The 20,033-nt window shown below is 45.5% G+C and overlaps 1 protein-coding gene across 1 annotated transcript in view; it reads right to left on the bottom strand.

Moving 5' to 3' along the window:
* Window positions 1-20,033, bottom strand: part of LOC104376602 (lipoxygenase homology domain-containing protein 1-like) — an 86,374-nt gene that overhangs the window by 29,337 nt on the left and 37,004 nt on the right. Inside the window, exons 17-19 of the mRNA XM_086629495.1 lie at window positions 16,079-16,264; window positions 13,199-13,326; window positions 8,274-8,391 (exon numbers count right to left, since the gene is read on the bottom strand). Coding sequence (XP_086485621.1) covers window positions 8,274-8,391; window positions 13,199-13,326; window positions 16,079-16,264 — 432 coding nt within the window. The remainder of the gene's footprint in view (window positions 1-8,273; window positions 8,392-13,198; window positions 13,327-16,078; window positions 16,265-20,033) is intronic.

The following is a 20,033-nucleotide window of genomic DNA, read 5'->3' as shown; positions in this document are numbered from 1 at the left end:
AAGGAGCTCAGACGCTGTGGTGATAAGAACAGAATAGGAAACTACTTAGAACAAGCCACTGAGATACTCCAGCAAACACCTAATAAACTACCCACCTTTATGTGTCCTGTTCAATATGGGCTCAGAGGAGCATCTGTCTACTGGGAAAAAGACATTACACTTGCCTACAGCAAAAACACGGCAGTAAATTCTCACTAAATTGGGGGAGTTGGAGGGAAAGGAGGAGACAGGGCTGCAAATTACCATTTCTGTTACCATCTAACAGAAACAGAGACGATACCTGAGTGAAGCAGTGCATCAAGAAACAGCGTCTTGCAAGGCCCATCTCTGCGAAGGCCACAGAAACATGAGCCCAGACATGCCAGAGAAGAGCAACATGATGTTAGGAAGAAAAGAATCATGGAGGCATGGAAAATGTTGAGTTAAAAGGGACACCTGGAGGTGTCTAGTCCCACCTCCTGCTTCAAGCAGGGCTAACTGCAAGGTCATGTCCAACTGAGTTTTGAAAGCCTTCAAGGGTGGAGATTCTCCCAGCACTGTGGGCCTCCATCCTAGATCTGCATCACTCTCATTGGGATGACTTTTTTTCTTCATACCCAGTCAGAGTTTTCCTTGGTGCAAATTGCGTCCATTGCCTCATGCCCTTTCACTGTTCACCTCTGAGAAGAGGCTGAATCAATGGTCTCTCTAACCTCCCTTTAAGCCCCAGAAGACTGCAATTAGATTCCCCCTTAGCTTTTTCTTCTCAAGGATTAAAAACTCCATTTATCTCAGCCTTTCCTTGTATGCCATATGCTTCAGCCGTTTGACTATCTTAGTGACCTTCCGCTGCACTCTCACATATCAGCCTAAGAAACTTATAAAACTTATCTTGAGATAAAATGTGCTCAAATTCTGTCCTGAAACAGCATGTGTCCCAGTCCATGCACTTCTGTTGAGCCCAACCAGGATTTCCCAGAGCCTTTCAGCAGTTCAAAAGAAGAGCATTGCTCCAGGTTATAAAAAAAACGATTTTAAAGAGGGCAGTAGCCACACTGAAGCTGAAGCAGTAGCCGTGGTATTTGTGCAGTGTACTGTTCCTTGGGTAGGACACTCATACGGGGTTTTCTCTCTGCCTGATGCTAAACAGGGATCTGTAACACAGCACCTTCATCCCAGAGATACAGGACATTTTGGGCTGTTGAAGCTGTCCCACTTTAGTAAAAAGCTTCTTATTCACAGCTGGTGACATTATTACTTTGTGGTCACAGAACTGCTCCGAGTCAAGAGATGTTGAATCAGATCTTTGCTTTCAACCAAGGAGAAATCAGGTCTCCACCACCCCAGCTGGTGCTCTCTCCACTGGGGTGCCGACCAGAAGGACGTCTCCTCTCTCAAGGACTCATGAACAATGTCTATATCCTCTTAGGATTTCAACTGAGAAACTTTTCTTTGGCTAAAATTTGAATTGTGGATAATCTCAGGTTGACCGAAAATGTTGTTTTGTTTTGTTTTATTTTGTTTTGTTTTGTTTTGTTGTTTTGTTTTCCCCTTGGTGCATAAACTCTTTACTGGAGAAGGTTCATCCAGCTCTACCTCTGCCCTGCTTGGGAGTGACAGTGACACTGTTAGTAGCAAAATGTCCTGAGCAAAGCTCGTGTGTTCAGAGAAGGACAATGAAGCTGGTGAAGAGTCCGGAGCACAAGTCTTACAAGGAGCAGCTGAGGGAACTGGGGTTGTTTAACATCTTTGTTGGTGACATGGACAGTGGGATCGAGTGCACCCTCAGCAAGTTTGCAGATGACACCAAGCTGTGTGGTGTTGTGAACACGCTGGAGGGAAGGGATGCCATCCAGAGGGACCTTGACAGGCTGGAGAGGTGGGCGTGTGAGAACCTCATGAAGTTCAACAAGGCCAAGTGCAAGGTCTGGCACGTGGGTCGGGGCAATCCCAAGCACAAGCACAGGCTGGGCGGAGAATGGATTGAGAGCAGCCCTGAGGACTTGGGGGTGTTGGCTGAGGAGAAGCTCACCATGAGCCGGCACTGTGCGCTGTCAGCCCAGAAAGCCAACCATGTCCTGGGCTGCATCCAAAGCAGCGTGGCCAGAAGGTCGAGGGAGGGGATTCTGCCCCTCTACTCTGCTCTCATGAGACCCCACCTGGAGTACTGTGTTCAGCTCTGGGATCCTCAACACAAGAAGGACATGGAGCTACTGGAACGAGTCCAGAGGAGGGCCACGAAGATGATCAGAGGGCTGGAACACCTCTGCTATGAAGACAGACTGAGAGAGTTGGGGTTGTTGAGCCTGGAGAAGAGAAGGCTCCAGGGACACCTTCCAGCAGCCTTCCAGTACCTAAAGGGGACCTATAAGAAAGCTGGAGAGGGACTTTTTACAAGGACATGTAGTGATAGGACAAGGGGCAATGGCTTTAAACCGAAAGAGGGGAGATTTAGATTAGATCTAAGGAAGAAATTTTTTACATTGAGGGTGGTGAGGCACTGGACCAGGTTGCCCAGAGAAGTTGTAGCTGCCCCATCCCTGGAAGTGTTCAAGACCAGGCTGGATGAGGCTTTGGGCAACCTGGTGTAGTGGAGGGTGTCCCTGCCCATGGCAGGGGGGTTGGAACTAGATGATCTTTGAGATCCCTTCCAACCCTAAACATTCTATAATTCTATGATTCTATGATTCTATGTTTACCCTCGAGAAAAAAAAAAAAAAAGGAGGCTCAGGGGAGACTTTATCGCTCTCTACAACTACCTGAAAGGAGGTTGTAGCGAGGCCGGTGTTGGTCTCTTCTCCCAAGTAACAAGTGATAGGATGAGACAAAATGGGCTCAAGCTGTGCCAGGGGAGGTTTTAGATGGGATATTAGGAAAAATTTCTTCACGGAAAGGGTTGTCAAGCATTGAAATTGAACAGGCTGCCCAGAGCAGTGGTGGAGTCACCATCCCTGGAGGTATTGAAAAGACGTGCAGATACGGTGCTTAAGGATATGGTTTAGTGGTGGACTTGGCAGTGCCGGGTTAACAGTTGGACTCAATGATCTAAAAGGTCCTTTCCAACCTAAACGATTCTATGATTCTATGAAATGTCAGGAAAGCAGCAGGGGGTAGAAGCAGATTAGAGCTGCCAGCTGGAGTGCACTCGCAGACAGGGAGATCAGACCTCTCACAAATAACCAGCCCCTGCCCAATGCTCCAGATGCTGTCTGGGAAAACCGTCTGGCAACAAAAATCGCTGGAGCAAAATGCCTTCTCCTTCCATCCCCAGCGCCTCACCCAGGATGAGTGATTTCATTTGTAAGCAGCTTCATGTAAGCAGTTAGCACCGACAGAGTGAGCAGCCCCTGCTCTCTTGTTCTGCTCCAGATGATGCTCCAGAGAGGAGCAGGTAAGAGCAAGACATTAATTCTGCCAGCTTCGTTTGCTCAGAGGAGATCACAGCGAGAGACATGGAGGCAGCTGGAAGCCCGTGGCAGGCTGATTGTTCAGTCACAACACGGGTACGTCACCTAACTTAACCAGCATGAACTGCCTAAACGCCAGCCATCCAGTCCCAGCACATCGTGTTGGCCGTCCCTAAGGCCAGCGGTCAGAGGTGGGTGTCACCAGGGAAGAAACACATCCCACGTGAGCTGGGGGCAGGTAAATGGCCATTCATAGAATCATAGAATCGTCTGGTTGGAAGAGACCTTCAAGATCATCGAGTCCAACCATTCACCCTGCACTGTCAGGGTCCCTAAACCATGTTGCTCAACACCAAATCTACATGGTTTTTAAACACCTCCCTGGGCAGCCTGTTCCAGTACTTCACAACTCTCTCAGGAAAGAAATTTTTCCTGATTTCTAACCTAAATTTCCCCTGGTGTAACTTGAGGCCATTCCCTCTCGTCCTGTCATTCATAACGTGGGAGAAGAGACCGACCCCCATCTCCCTACAACTTCCTTTCAAGTAATTGTAGAGAGCGATAAGGTCGCCCCTGAGCCTCCTCTTCTCCAGACTAAACAGTCCCAGCTCCCTCCATTCAAAGCATCCCTCCCTGTCTCAGAACTATCTCTCTGCTGACTATAGGTCCAAATAGTTTGGTAGAAGAAGTGAAAGCTGAACGTAGCTTTTCCAATGACTAAACCAGCACAAAATGAATCCCATCCTACAAGGAGATGTTCATAGGTGTTGCACACGCACAGGATGATGTAGGATTTTGATTTGGATCGCGAGGGTCAAGAAAGTCATCTCAGGGAGCTGAGCTGAGGCTATTTTTATTTTCTGTCTGTTCCTCTCAGAAAAATTAGCTACCGCTTGGCAATGAGACTGCTGCTTTACATTGCATCTAAATTATTTTTTAGGATGCCTAGAATTTGCTGTGTCTACCCTGCATGCTTTTAAGCTCAAACGTTATCACTAATTATGCATAGTTTTTCACTAGGCTGTGGAACACCTATAGAAATGAAAAGGAAGAAGGAACAGTACGTACGAATGCAATGTTGATAATTTGCCCTGTAGCTGAGCAAATATCGTAGCTGAAAGGATCTTTAAACCAGCAACTTGAAATTAATAGTGTACTGGTTTGACACATCCAATCATCTGATTTACCTCAACCCAGCCTTCTCCCAGCTGCAGTGCAGAACACTAAAACCGAAACACATAGGTCCTGGATTTCATCTTTAAAGACTCAACAGCACGTTTTCACTGTTCTGTTGCACGTCATTAGTTTTTGCTTAAAACCAGGGTCCTCTGATTGTAAAACAAAGACTTTTCTCTGTTGCGAAGAACAACAGTCAGCTTCTGCTGTAATGAATTGCCTGAAATTCTCTTAATCTCCTTTATATAAAGGAAGAAGAACAGAATAAAGACCAAGTCCCACATTCAGGATTATTTGTGACATTTGAATGCAATGCAATTAGTGCTTCATTAAGACAGCTTCTTATCTGCCTGGCTTTGACAGCACAAAGTAACATTAAAATTCTGAGGGAAGGAACTCTGCAGAACTCAACAGTCTTACAATTCTTGTCATCTCACTCAGAGAGCTCTCATCCCTGCTTATTTCTGGCTTTTCAACTCTGTATCTAAGACACTCGGCAGCAGGTGAAGTCATGTGGATCGAGGAACTGGCTATCCCAGGAGGAGGCTTCCAAAGCATGCATTTAAATAAGTTTTCTAGTTAGGAGTTACAAATTTTTTACAATTAGGGTGATGAAACACTGGAATGTGTTGCCCAGAGATGTGGTAGATGCTCCATTTCTGGAAACAATCTTGGTCAGGTTGGACAGGGCTCTGAAGAACTTCATCTAGTTGAAGATGTCCCTGGTCACTGCAGGGGGATTGGACTAGATGGCCTTTAAAGGTCCCTTCCAACCCAAACCATTCTGTGATTCTCCAAACCGTTCTGTGATTCTAATATCTGATTTTTCAGAAACACAGAGCAGTGTCGTGGCAGCTTGATGTGGAAGAACATGAGACTCAGCATTAGGTCAGAGGAAAATATCCAAGCTCTGCGTCTCTCCCAGCAGTGGTGAGATCAGAAAATGTGGCTCAGCTTTAAAGAGTTTTCAGTATCTCTTTTTGTGCATAGCAATGATCAATAATATACATTCTGGCCCAACACATCACTAGTCAAATTTTGTTCCCTCTAGAGGATTAAGTATCATTGTTTAAATCTTATTGCCACTTTTTGCGTAGTTTGAATCTTTGGCACCAAGTTCATTACTTTGCTGAGATTCTGAATGAAATTTAATGTATTTTATCTAAGCAGAAAGAAAAAAAAAAACCCGACTACTTCCCTGCTTGTAAATTGGTTCTTTTGGTTGTGTACGACATCATTGATAATTCATGCATTTTAATTGGTATTTATGCACTTCTATTTCTGGTAAACTAAGAGCAGTATAAATTACGACCAGCAACAGTTCACAAAAAGACCAAAGAGAATTAAAAAGATCATTTATTGTTATTTTAATAGAACAAGAAAACTGAAAATATCCTGTAGATAAATGGAGCAACAAATGGTTAATTACGGGGTTGATGGCTTAATCTAGCTTCTCATTTCACTGTGCTAGTTAGCACTAACTGTGAACCATCTGTCTGAGAGTTTAGCACTACCCCCACAAGTATTTCATTATGCAGTTTTAATATGCACTTTTGACAGAAATGGAAATGGGCTCAGATCAGTTTTCATGTCACACCAGGCTACATAAGTTTTCAAGGCTAGAATACAAATCAGAGAACACAAATCTTTCCTTCCCTCTTCCCGAGTGCTCCTGTCCTCACTCTGCCTGGGAATGCAAATGCCATGTTTACCTTTGCAGGGAAGGTGGGAAAGAAAACCAATAAATACAGTTCACTGCTATCGCTGGAGATAGAAGATCCCCCATGCTCTATTTCTCAGAGAAAAATAGAAAGTATGGGAACAATTTTCAAAAGCTTCTGAAATCCTGGTCTCTAAGAATTGTGTGCATGGTCTGCCTGTTGCTTCTATAGAGCAATAAGAGGGCTATAAACCCATGATCTGCTTCCAAATGAGAGATCTTGTGCCTGCTTCTCTAGGAAAGCCTTGCCTTGGGTGGGACAGTCCAGCATGCTGGATGACTGGGCATAGCTGGCAACAGGAAGGTGGGAAGGTGCTACCTGCCACTAAAGATACCACCATCCCTTCCCTTTGTGCTATTGCTAGTTCATGACAGCAAAATCTGGAATGTCTCTGGGTGAATAAGCTCTATTTGATTTCATTTTATGTGAAAGTGATTTATAAAGCTCAGGGGAAAGTATGGGGCAACTGGCAAAGGGAGTTTGACCAAGATGACTGAGTCAAATCAGAGAACAGATTGAGGTATTCCTTAGGCACAGAGAAAAATTGTGTGTCTGTGCCATATATTCAGAAGATGTATGCTGGAGGTCTGATTCTTTGGAAAGCTGCACAAGAGTTTCTGAGAAAAAAGTTAGAAGTGGCAATGCTGAAGTACGAAAAGGTGCTGCACCACAGAAACCTTTTTAAGACCGTGCTAAAGTAGGCGAAGAGCAGTTCGTCACTTGGCTGGAAACTGGTGGCCACCTAGGACCAGTGTTTAGAAACTTATTACTTACAGGAAAAAGGACAAGTTCAGACTAGGTGAAAGAGATAAAAGACTCAATAAAATATCATTCACTGTTCTTTCTGACCATGGGTTAAGCCACTGGGTCTTACCCCGTTCTCATAAAAATTCAAGACACAGAAAACCAGAAGGATATTTACGAAAAAGCACGCTAAATAAACGTAGCAGAGATGTGTTCATCGCTTGGTGACATCTGATGGTGTGGAGTGAGCACATCATAGAATCATAGAATCATAGAATCACAGAATGGTTAGAGTTGGAAGGGACCTCAAAGATCATCTAGTTCCAACCCCCCTGCCATGGGCAGGGACACCCTCCACTACACCAGGTTGCCCAAAGCCTCATCCAACCTGGCCTTGAACACTGCCAGGGATGGGGCACCTACAACTTCTCTGGGCAACCTGTTCCAGTGCCTCACCACCCTCTGAGTGAAAAATTTCTTCCTTAGATCTAATCTAAATCTTCTTTATATCTAATCACTCCATTCCTTTCTCAGACATATATTTACAGTGACCCATAACAAACAAACAAGCTACATTTTATTGCCCAAATATAAGTGGTGTTTACTTGGGGCTGGTGGTTTGTTAGGGAAGGTAAAGGTAAGCCACTGTGCTTTTGTGCAAGATACGACACCAGGGTAAAATACAATCAACAGAAGTGATGGGAGTCATTTTGCATACTCCTTTCAAAATGCAAGGAGAAAATGAAATGACACCTTATTTGTACGAACAAGAAAAGAAAGAAAGAAACCTGCTTGTGTGCAAGAGGGAGAAGGGAAGGGGAGAGACGTGATGCTTCACTTGAAAGGATGGATTATTTGGAAATGTCCCACCCAGCCCAGGCTCTCACAGAGGGGTTCCACTCTCCCATGGGCTTAGGGCATGGCTGGCTTCTGCAGGAGCTGAGGGTGCGTCCCGGGGACCAGAATATATTGCAGGTGCCCTGGATTGTGAGCCAAGGCTCTTTTGCAGGGAGGGATAGTGAGACCTAACAGCAGAGACTGTGGTTAACCTTTACAGCACAGCTTTTGCCCTTCCTCTCTTCTTTTTTGACTCAGTTCCTGCAGGAAAAAAACCATGAGAAACCAAATGGAAAAATGTAATAAATGAATAAAAGTGAGTCACTCGCTGCCTTTCTCCACTTTCTCAGGGGCTGAGGGGCTCCAGCACGAGCAGGTTGCCGAGACGCGAGATGTGAAGTGTATTTACCCTTTCCAGGAACCAGTGCGGGCGGGTCCCCTTGCCATCCGTCCGGATCCTCATCTTCCTGAGGGGTGCGATGTCGGCGATCTCCATAATGAAACTGTCCTCTTGGCCTCGCTCAAACCTGGAGGGATCGAAAGAGAGAAGAGGTTTTTCCCGCTGCTTTACAGCATCGTTGCGTCTCGATCCCCTGTCCGTGCTGCCGCTCGCACCTTGCCAACACCCTCAAATTAAAAGTTTATAAGTGCACTTTATTGGACTTGAGCTTTTCAGCCCTGCAATCACCAGCTACTGCGTTTTTTGGAAAGACACCTCAGTGCAGATTTGACAGGGATTCCTCCTCCCCTGGAAAATCAAGCCCATACGAGGCACCTGGAGCCATTCCAGGCAGCCTGCAGCATGTATTATCACTCTGTTTGTAACCAGAACAATAGAGACTCACAGTCAGGTTTCTGCACGTCGCCTTCCTCCTGGCATCTGCCCACATGCCTGCCCTTAGCCCATCCCAACGAGGAGGCAAAGCAATTTTGCTTAATCTTCTTTCGCTGAGACGCAGCACGTAATTTTGCGTTTGCCGCGGTGACAGACAGTTGCAGCTCTGCTAAATACGGCAACTGGATGGCAAGCCGGAGCCCGACGCCTGAGTTTGGTAAGTGCAGGCAAATTGTGTTAGAAAAGAGCCACAACTGACCATCCTGCACTCCCCTCCTGCATCTGGGGAATTTGGATTTGCAAACTGGCTCCGTCTTTGGTAAGGACCAGGATAGATTTGTGCAACGTTGCATGAAAGATCTTACCCTACGTTTGGCTGCTGTATATAGGCACAAGGATGTGTAGGAGCTGCTCATCCATAGCAATCAGCAGAAAGCAGGAAAAGGGGAAAAACTAACATATGCTTCCTGAAGAAGATATTACACTGGCTAGGACTGCAGCCACCGTGCCTCCCTGTTAGCATCAATGGTGCTAGGAAGAAAGCCTTGCTCCTGTGAAAGTGCTGCCTCAGGCTCAATATTACCCTGTTTAGAGCAAGTGTATCTTCTAGGTTTGCCCTCAAAATACTCTGGCAGACTTGCTGTGGGCTTGGAGATGGAAATTCAACCCTTGCTAAGTAGAAAGGGAGCCACATCCAGGGGTCTGCCAAGAACCACCTTGACCACTCCGCTGTTGAGGTTCCTCCGTCGTGCAAACTTCTTCTTGTGAGTGAGTTAACTGAGTCTGCCAAGGGGTTTGGAGAGAGCTCTGAGCTGTGGGCACTACCACAATATAGACAATCCATAACGATGATATCTCATTCCTGGCAATGTACGCAGCCTCCTACAGCTATGCCAGGATATAGAGAAAAAAAACATTTCTTTACCAACCTCTGCTCAGATTACATCCTGCAGCGTGAATGTGATTGCCCTCACACCATTATCTGAGCCTGCATTGCTGCAGATGTTAGCAATAGGGATTGGCTCGAGCATCTCATTTTTCATCCAGGCATTGCTTTCCCTGCGCTCCCAGAGGCATTTGGATAGGGCGTTTTGGTCCCTGTCCATTTCTAGTTATTAAGGGTTATGCTGCTCTTTGAAAAACTCCCCTCTCTTGTTATTTGTCTTCCTGAGGTACCGGATACCAAGGCAGCCTGTGTCACTGTGAGAAAGAGAGTGTGCTTTTGTGCCTGGACTGGATTGATTTCCACTTCTATTTAAGAAAGAGGTGTGACCCTTACAGCTTGAATTATTCCGTGATCCTATGATCAGTTTTCATTACAATCACTATTACTTGCAAGGCTTCAGACAAGTCTCTCTCTCTGCTCCTTTCCAGGCTGAGCAACTCCAAGCTAAACAGTCAGTCAGCAAAATTAACCATTATTTCTCTTCAGTAAATGCTGTTTACAGTTTGTAAGGCTGACACTCACCTGCTGCTTCCAAGAAGTCGTCGTACTAGAGGGAAGCAATTGCCCAAGTGGTAAACTGGGTGACCCAAGAGCTCTTTTTTATCCCTAATTTATATGAACATGAACATAAGCCTGAAAAAAATCGAGAAGAGAAGAAGTACCCAGGCACACTGACTGCTGCTATTCATTTTCCAGGACGCTGAAACATTTATCTAAGGGATTTCATTAAGCTTTCCTACCCATGCCTGCATTTATAAATATTTCTATTGCCCAGAGGTCTTGGCAACAACAGTAATGTAGCTAAAATTGCCTTAAATCTGCAGCGGGTTAGGCAGTTCTTTGTAATGTGTTAAGCTGCTGTGAGCGAATCGGCACTGGATGGCCCCAAAAAAGATGAAGTGCCCTTTACCATTTGGTTGCAGTGGCTCTCACCCACCCTTCGCTGCTGGCGCAAAGGCTGGAGAGATTTCCATGCAAAACAAGAGCCAGGGAAGCCTGCGTCATTAACAGCTGGATGATGACTGGTGGGAATGGTGTGGAAATAGGCAATATGTGTATTTGGGGACACGTATCTCCTCTGCAGAGGGTGCTAATGAGATGACGAGAGCTCTGTACAGTTGGAGGTGTGGTACAGAACACCTCCAGCCAGCAGAGATGTGCTGGTACATCCCCAAAGAATAGCACAGCATCCTGAGGATATTAACGTATTAATAGCTGTGTTTTACGCGTCCTTCTTTATACAGCTCCAACGAGTTTTCAACACCTTTTGCAGATCTTCTACTGGCAGAAGACAGCCCAAGCAACTGATACTACACAACTGTGTGGCTCTCCGTTATTGCTTTTTCATATCCTTGTAGCAAATATTATCCTTCCATCTGTATAGACAAGTGCAATGTTTTTTCAACAGGCCTCATAGTGTAGGGATATCACTTGCCTGGCCAGGTGGAGCAAAACTGCAATCATAGAATCACGGAATGGTTTGGGTTGGAAGGAACCTCAAAGATCATCTAGTTCCAACCGCCCTGCCATGGGCAGGCACACCCTCCACTACACCAGGTTGCTCAAAGCCCCATCCAACCTGGCCTTGAACTTCTCCAGGGACAAGGCAGCCACAGCTTCTCTGGGCATACTGGTCCAGTGCCTCGCCACCCTCCCAGTGAAGCATTTCTTCCTTCTATCTAATCTAAATCTCCCCTCTTTCAGTTTAAAGCCATTGCTTATTGTCCTATCACTACACACCCTTGTCAACATCCCTCTCCAGCTTTCTTGTAGCCCCTTTAGGTACTGGAAGGCTGCTAGAAGGTCTCCCAGGTATAAGGTATCCCCCTCTTGAGGGGCTGGAGCTGTCTTGGTCTCTTTCAGAGATTTTTGTTTGATGAACCCTGATGTGAATTGTGCGTTACTTTTAAATACAAACAGTCGTGGTCCTTTTTCCCACCTATAGGATTGAATATTGGGCTTGAAATAGTGGATAACAGATCTGTTTGGGATGGCCTGTGGTCTTGGAAGGGGGATGTCACCGATAGCCAGACACACTGGTAACCCAAGTGCATTGCCCTGCACCTTGAATGTCTTCTCTGTGATGGGGAGCAAGGCCAAGAGCTATGGCTTTCTGCGTGACTCAGCCATGTTTCTCATGGAGATTTGAGTCAGCAGTACCTCTGTTACTTTTTTTTTTTTTCAGAGCAAACAGGGCTTGTGGTTGTTACTAACTAAACACATGAAGGTTTCAAGCTTAGCTGAACACGCTTGCCCAGACACCCACTCTGCTATGACAGCTGCAGGTAAAACATCCCCTGAGCAAACACCTCTATGTAGGGAGCCTTGTCTTAAATTATCTGTCCCACACGTGACGCGCAGAGCTGCAGCAGAGGAACTGCATCGCCGGAAGGATGGGGAAGATTCCAGCATCACCTCAGCAAGCTGAGCTTGAGCCATGTGGCCGAATGCTCCAGCCCTCCTGATGCTCTGCAGATGCTTTACTGAGTAAGATTAGAGGTAGTCAATTAATTAAATTTAAGCCTGATGAAGCTCATCTCTGAAAGATGGTTAGTGCCATGTTCATTCTTGAGCATGCCAAAGCTTTTCTGTACCGAGGGAGGTGCTGGAAAGGAACAGGGAAGTGTTAGGAAATGGATGGGTGGCATGTGGGTTTTTTTGGCTTGCAGAAGTGCTGGCGTCAGGCTAGGGTTACAGTGTTTGAAAGCTGTTTGTGCTGAAGAAAACATGAGATTTCACCTTTTTAGCAAATCAGAGCATGTAGTGCAGCAGCCTGTGCAGCTCACAACCCACTTCTGACTCTCTGCACCGTAAGGCCACATCTGGGCAGGCAGATGTCAGTGCGTGTCCCTTTTGTGCCAGCTGAAGACAAACCAGCTCCGGCTCTGAAACGGCACGGTGACATTAACATGGCTCAGATCCTGAGCCCAGAAGCCAACTTCTCAGCAGCCCTCAGCTTACCAGCTCAGGCCCTGACATCCCTCGTGTAGCATATGGACCAAGTTGGCTGACATCTGGGCAGCAAAGCAAACGGGAGTAGCAGATGGAGGAGGGTCAGCGCCTTCCCATCACAGGCACTTCCCAAAGCGGGTATGTGCGTGTTGGTTTGTCTGTCTTTGCAGTTACTAATACATTCTCGTTGAATAATGCTTAGGTTAAATCACTGATTCTTCCACAAGAGATGCATTTTGCAGAAATTGCATCTGCGGTTTTCACGCAAGGTCCACAGTTCCTCTGGGAGTTGGTGCAAGATTTCACAGTTCATATCTTTGTTCTCAAGGCTTATCTCTAAAGACACTGAGGAACAGGTTAAACAAAACTTCTACAAATGGCAAGGGATGGTTTCCCTGGCTACACAGTGCTCTCCTTTCCTCTACTCTGCTAAATACACTACAATAACACAAGGGTCCCAGCTCTGAATCTGTAAAGTCAATGGGAGTTTATCTTTGTGTTTCAGTGGGAGCGTGATCAAAGCCCCAAATGCTTCTTGACTTGACACCAGAATCTGTTATCACTCCATTTCTGAGCAACAAAAATGACAAAATTACCGTACCTGTCCCCATTTTTGTCCAGCTGCATCTCCTCAGTGGTGCCATTGGATCCAAAGACAGTCATGAAAATACTGGCATCAGTACCGCCGCTTTCGATGTCTCCAGTCGCAACCGTGACTTCGTAGAGGACCTGGTGAGGATTTGAACAATCAGAAGGTCTCATTCGAACAGCTGTCCTTAACCCATGCAAAAGCCTAGGTAAAAGGCTAGGCAGAATCTGTGGGAGGTCTACTTCTTTGCCAGAAGTTGTCACAACACAGCTTTTTTGGGTTCTTTCTGCACTGTGGTTCTTGGAGGTGAAGTTAGAAATTGACACTTGCTATAGGACCTTCCTCTTTGCTTAATCTAGGACTTTTTCTGCATGTTTTCTCAGCCTACATAGAGAGAGACACATCCATTTTGACAACCACATGCTTGGGGAGCGATGAAGACCTGGTAAAATGCTACTCCATGGGAGTCACAACCCCCACGCCAGTGTGTGGGTCTCCAGCCCTCTGCTACTGGCATCTCCTCCCAGCCACCTCCCAGCACTCCACAGCTCCGTACTGCATCAAACTCTTGCCGCTTTTAAAAAACAGCTCCCAAAGGCACAATTATTTCTTTCCTTTGACTGTAAAATATTTCCCCCAAGTGTTCCGGGTCCATCCGGGCAACATTTTAGTCCAACATCTCTGATAGTTTTAAAGTCCATACATCCAAACACTCTGTACAGCAGAAGAATGCAGCTATCCTAGATCCCAGTGGGACCACACACTGCTGCATCAAACGCAGCGTGTTCCCAGATCTTGCATGTTAAAGATATGCCAATTTGTGAAGAGATATTTTGCATCATTTTCCCCTTATTAGCTTAACTTTGCTCTTTTCTCCTGACATGTGAATAATAAGATTCAGAATAAAATACTTCAAAAGCGTGCAACTCCCAGTGGCTGCCAGTGGCATTAAGACTTTTAGACCACTTAGATGCTTTCGAGATCGTACCTATGGTAACAAGCCCTCTGGATTTAAGAGGTGGAAGAATATCAGGAAACAGCCCCAACAAAACGTATTTCAAATAGTGCACTGCTAGGCAAGTTTTATTGACCTGAATTGTGATTGCCATGTAAATAAACAGTGCAAAAGAATAATGCCATGGAAAAAAATTATTTCTCGTGTTTGGTCGATCCTGAGTGACCTGTCCATCATATATTCATCCACACACATTTCAAAAAATAGCAGAGCATCATATTTGCTCCATATTTAGGAGAAGAAAAACTTACAAATACATTAAACCTTTTAATGACTGTGGTGGACATTAACTAGTTTCTCTATATATGGGAAAGCAAATACTCAGTTTAAAAGACAAAGAAGGAATACCAAGCCAAGAAGAAAATTAAATGGAAATGGGCATGTATGGCTGTGCAAGACTCAGGCAAAAACAAAACCAAAAAAGCATTAACTTTCCCCACACTATTAAAGGTATTAGTCTTTTTTGAACTCTAAAAAAAAAGAAACTGCGTTTCTAACTACAGCTATTTAGGAGGGAACAGTCCCAAATTTCCTCAACTAGGAGACTGATCAGAAAGTCAAACGAGCACTTCTGATTTCACATCTCAAGCAACTTCCCTGATTTCTTTCCAACCTTTCAGCAAGTTTTTGGCCCAACATCGTAGAAAAAAATTTAGTTAGATGCGTCTATTTTTGGCATGTTTATGAAAATAAATATTCAGGATTGGGCTTTTAAAGGAAGACAGAACATGGGTCTTCATTGACATCCACTTCTATCTATGGGCAAGCCATCAGCTCACCAATAGGAGTCTGGAAACTTTATCCAGGAGGTTAAACATCTGATGGGAAGTTTTTAAGAGATTAGGTTTTAACTGTGGTATTCAGTCTGAGGGAGTTTATTTCCTTTCTTAGCTCAATTCTACACCACCAAAACCTGTGTAGAGTTGTCGAATCCTTCACAGATGCTAAAAATGTTGTCACACTTTTGTGTGTCTAGGGAACAAAAAAGATTTCAGGAGAAAATCTATAGCTTGGGAATCAAGAGCAGCATAAGCAAAAGTTAGTGTCTTATGAAAGTGTAACCTCACTGTAAATAGAAATACATCTATAGAGATTTTAAATTGCCATACAGGTATTAAACACAGTATTATTATCCCATTAATCCAGACTGTTACTTCTGTTGTAAATCTAACATCCAAAATCAGCATAGCTCAGCTTTTCAATGTGTACTTGGTTGAAATATGGCATAGCACACATTACTTCAAATTTCATATATATGGATGAAAAGACTATATAGTTTTTTTTTTCATTGCTTATTCAACTTTAATCAGTTATTCATTTCAAAGATCAAGCTCACAAATGTTTCCATTTTTCAACAACTTGCTGTTATTGTTAGTTTCTAACTGAATTCAGTTTCCTACCCTGTGTTAGAAAATATGATATGTAGCTGCACTATGCGAAGATTAAAATATCTCCACTACTGTTATTTGACGAGTTAGAAGAATCTCCTCAAAGGAAGCACAGTGGAGTTAGATTACATGAAGGTGTTCGCCTTCCAGCTGCCCCCACTCTATGTGTCCCAGGTGGTGCAGTGGGTGCTCCAAATGTGGTGACAAAATGAGGACACGCTGCTGAGCTGTCTCCTACCTACTCTGCCCCACCCTGTCCTTCTGCCTATGCCGTGGCTGCATCCAGTCAGCATTATTAAAGAGTGCTCCAAGTGGTAATGGTGCTAAACCATTCCTCGAGATTTTGCTAAAGAAACAACAAAGAAATCACCTGCAAGTAAAAGGCTCAAACCACATGCAGAAGTCAAAGTACAAGAACTGCTGACACACAACTTATATCAGCACAGATCCATACAACAGTTGAAGATATAGGATGAGCCTAGAGCCTACCTTGATGCCAACGTTGACACAGTCAGCATCCAGGATGTTGAGGATTCGTGAAGTGCGTCCATCACCTTTGTCTCTGGCCAGCCAGCACTTACAGACAAAGTTATACATCACGCCTTTGGTGGGCACGACAATGGTCAGCTCTTCCATCAGCCAGCAGCTCTCAGGGGTAGCACCATCATGCCCCACCTGTGACAGTCAGTGAGAAAACATCTGCTGGTTAAAGGGGATTTCTTCAGAGAAAAGACCTCGATTGGATGTTTCAACCAGTGATGGAGGACTGAGAGCGTTGACTACAAAGACCGTCACACAAACCACTTCACAGTGGAATGGAGTGAGCTGTGAAATAGTTTGTGCCATTGCTGCTCAATAGCCAAGACATCAGTGTCCATGGCAGCTGATGTGGACAAGGGAGCTCAGGTCATCAGCTGCTGAGCTTCAGGGAAGGCCCGACACTACCAATGTCAAAAGTAAGCAAGGCAGACTGGACTGATCTACATGAAAACATGTCCAGTCTCTTACTATTTTACTTCTGCTCCATTGATCTCTATCTGCTGGTTTGCTGATCTCTGCAGACCTATTCTTCCATCTTTCCAACCCCTTCCATGACCATTGCAACACTTGGAAGTGACTATCCAAAGCCTCATAACCAGGATGCAAGATGCAGCTATACAAACACCCACATGCATTATTCAAGCACTCCTTCCCTCAAAAAAACCACATCTAAGTCAACTACATGTATCAGGCTGTTTCTCTGCTTCCCATCTCCTTAAACTGCAAAAGCTCCTTGTTTGTATAGGAGCCAACAGATGAAGCTTACATCTGTGGCTAGTTGATTTTCAAAGACCACCTCCTCCAAGCTCAAGAATGGCCCGTCCTGGAGAGCAGGAAGTCACACAAGACTAGCAGGAAGCCTGCATGGATGAACAAGGGGCTCCTGACAAAACTTAAATGGAAAAAGGAAGAATACTAGAAGTGGCAGCAGGGACAGGGGACCTGGAGAAATACAGAGACACTGCCCACATATGCAGGGAGGAGCTTAGGAAAGCCAAAGCTCACCTGGAGCTGTCTGGAAAGGGCCGTGAAGTGCAACAATCAGTGCCCTACAGGTATATCAGCAGCAAAAGGATCCTGATGCTGCAAACTTGTGCCAGAAACCGCACGTGTCCCTCTTACAGAACGTGGGTAGTTCATTCTGGGGCAGACTTTAAGCATAATTATGTATCCCAGCTGATGTCCGGAACTCAGTCAGCCAGTCATGACGATGAGCTATCCGTACATAAAAGGTTGAACACAAGAGCTACCTACAGTTCGTTGTTTTCAGAGCAAGTGTTGTTTCATAGATTTCTAGATTTCTAGAAAATTTCTAGATGTTTGTGTCATCACTAGGAAAATGAGACCCTTAGCTCTCCCTGGTTTTGTTTTTAAATTATTAGGATATTTAGGTTTGCTCAGAAAATAATTTTTAATAACGGTTTTATCTAGGGTGATATGTCTGTGGTATCTTTTTTCTACCCCCCAAAAAGTGAGCTTTTTTATCTGACTGTCTCAGCCATCACTGCTATTAGGAGCATTATTACTATACTAATGCCTGTGCAGCTGCAGAAAATTAGAGTTAACCACTAGGGAAATTCAAGTCTACAATGGATGCATTAATTCTCAGATTCCTGGGGTGTGAGGTGAATGGGAATATAACACTCAGCTTCCCATTCCCTCTCTGCCAGCTTGGCTGCCCTTCACCAAACCCAAAGCTCCTCTGAGAGTCTGCACACAGCCTCTCGAGACTTGTTGCAGGATGGTGCAGATGAGGCGGTGGGGAGAGTTCAGGGCAACAGCTCTGCAGTGAAGCAAGGACAGAGCAGCTGGAGGGACAATCCCAATGAGCCCTTTAAAGCCTACTGCTCTTTTGGGTTCATTACAGCCAACTCCTAAGACATCATTCTAAGACATTGCTAGGTACCAGATTTTCACAGCAACCTTTAACTCCTTTGGTATCAGAGACAGGCCAGAAGAAAGCATCCTGCACATCGAGCTGCCTTGGAGAACCTGCACAAAAGCGGAGTTCCAGGCGCTCCAAGAACAATGTTGTAAAATCTGGGACAAACTCAGCTAAAATCTTTGTCACTCATTCCAGCTGTCCTTGAGGGACTCCTGAGTACGTCACATCACCAAGATAAGATGCACAATTTGCACTGGGCAGGTCATGATCACACTGAAACCAAAAGTAACAACAGGGGAAAATGGGAGAGAATTTGAGTGACAGATAGAAGGAAAAGATGGTAAAAAATGGGTTTTCTTGCTTATTCTGGAAGGTGCAGAGAATACTAGACAGACCTGAGGGTCTTCCAGGATCAGGTCCTAGTCAGTGAGGTACTAGACTTGCAACACTTTGCACTCCATCACGCTTTACTCTGTGCTTGTGATGGAGAACCAGAAGTGGTTTAGAAATGCAGACCAATGCAGGACTCTTCTGATCATGCCTGTGTCTCTCTGCAGAGACAGCAGTCTAGGAACAGGGATACTTCATAGAATCATAGAAACGTAGAAGGGTTTGGGTTGGAAGGAACCTTAAAAATCATCCAGCTCCAAACCCACTGCCATAGACAGGGACACCTTCAACTAGACCAGGTTGTTCAAAGCCTCGTCCAACCTGCCCTTGAACACTTCTGGGGATAGGGCAGCCACAACTTCTCTGGGCAACCTTTGCCAGTGCCTCATCACCCTCAGAGAGAAAAATTTCTTCCTTATATCCAATCTAAATCTCCCCTCTTTCAGTTTAAAGCCATTGCCTCTTGTCCTGTCACTACACACCCTTGTCCAAAGCCCCTCTCCAGCTTTCCTGTAGGCCACCTTTAAGTACTGGAAGACTGCAATAAGATCACCCCAGAGCCTTCTCTTCTCCAGGCTCAACAGCCCCAACTCTCTCAGCCTATCCTCATAGCAGAGGTGCTCCAGCCCTCTGATCATCTTCGTGGCCCTCCTCTGGACTCATTCCAGTAGCTCCATATCCTTCTTGTGCTGGAGACTCCAGAGCTGAATGCAGTATTCCAGGTGGGGTCTCAGGAGAGCAGAGTAGAGGGGCAGAATCACTTCCCTCGACCTGCTGGCCACGCTCCTTTTGATACAGCCCAGGACACAGTTGGGTTTCTGGGCTGCCAGCGCACCGTGCTGGCTCATGTTGAGCTTCTCATCCACCAGCACTCCCAAGTCCTTTTCCTCAGGGCTGCTCTCAATCCATTCTCCACCCAGCCTGGACTTGTGCTTGGGATTGCCCTGACCCACGTGCCGGACCTTGCACTTGGCCTTGTTGAACTTCATGACGTTCTCACTGGCCAATCTCTCCAGCCTCTCAAGGTCCCTCTGGATGGCATCCCTTCCCTCCAGCATGTCCACAACACCACACAGCTTGGTGTCATCTGCAAACTTGCTGAGGGTGCACTCGATCCCACTGTCCATGTCTCCAACAAAGATGTTAAACAGCACTGACCCCAGTACTGACCCCTGAGGAACACCACTCGTCACTGGCCTCCACGTGGACATTGAACCATTGACCACAACTCTTTGAGTGTGACCATTCAGCCAATTCTTTATTCTCCGTATGGTCCATCTGTCAAATCCATTCCTCTCTAATTTAGGGCCAAGGATGTCCTGTGGGACAGTGTTTAATGCTTTGGACAAGTCCAGGTAGATGATGTGCCTGAGCAACTGACATCATCTACCTGGACTTATCCAAAGCATTTGATACTGTCCCACATGACATCCTGATCTCTAAACTGGAAAGACGTGGTTTTGATGGATGGACCACTCAGTGGATAAGGAAGTGACTCGAAGTGAACAGGTTGCCCAGAGCAGTTGTGGATGCCCCATCCCTGGAGGTGTTCAAGGCCAGGTTGGATGAGGCTTTGGGCAACCTGGTGTAGTGGAGGATTTCCGGGCCCATGGCAGGGGGTTTGGAACT

This window comes from Tauraco erythrolophus, chromosome Z (genome assembly GCF_009769465.1).
Source record: "Tauraco erythrolophus isolate bTauEry1 chromosome Z, bTauEry1.pri, whole genome shotgun sequence".
Taxonomy (NCBI): domain Eukaryota; kingdom Metazoa; phylum Chordata; class Aves; order Musophagiformes; family Musophagidae; genus Tauraco; species Tauraco erythrolophus.
Note: the sequence above shows the minus strand (reverse complement) of the source record. Positions and strands in the feature narration are given on the sequence as shown.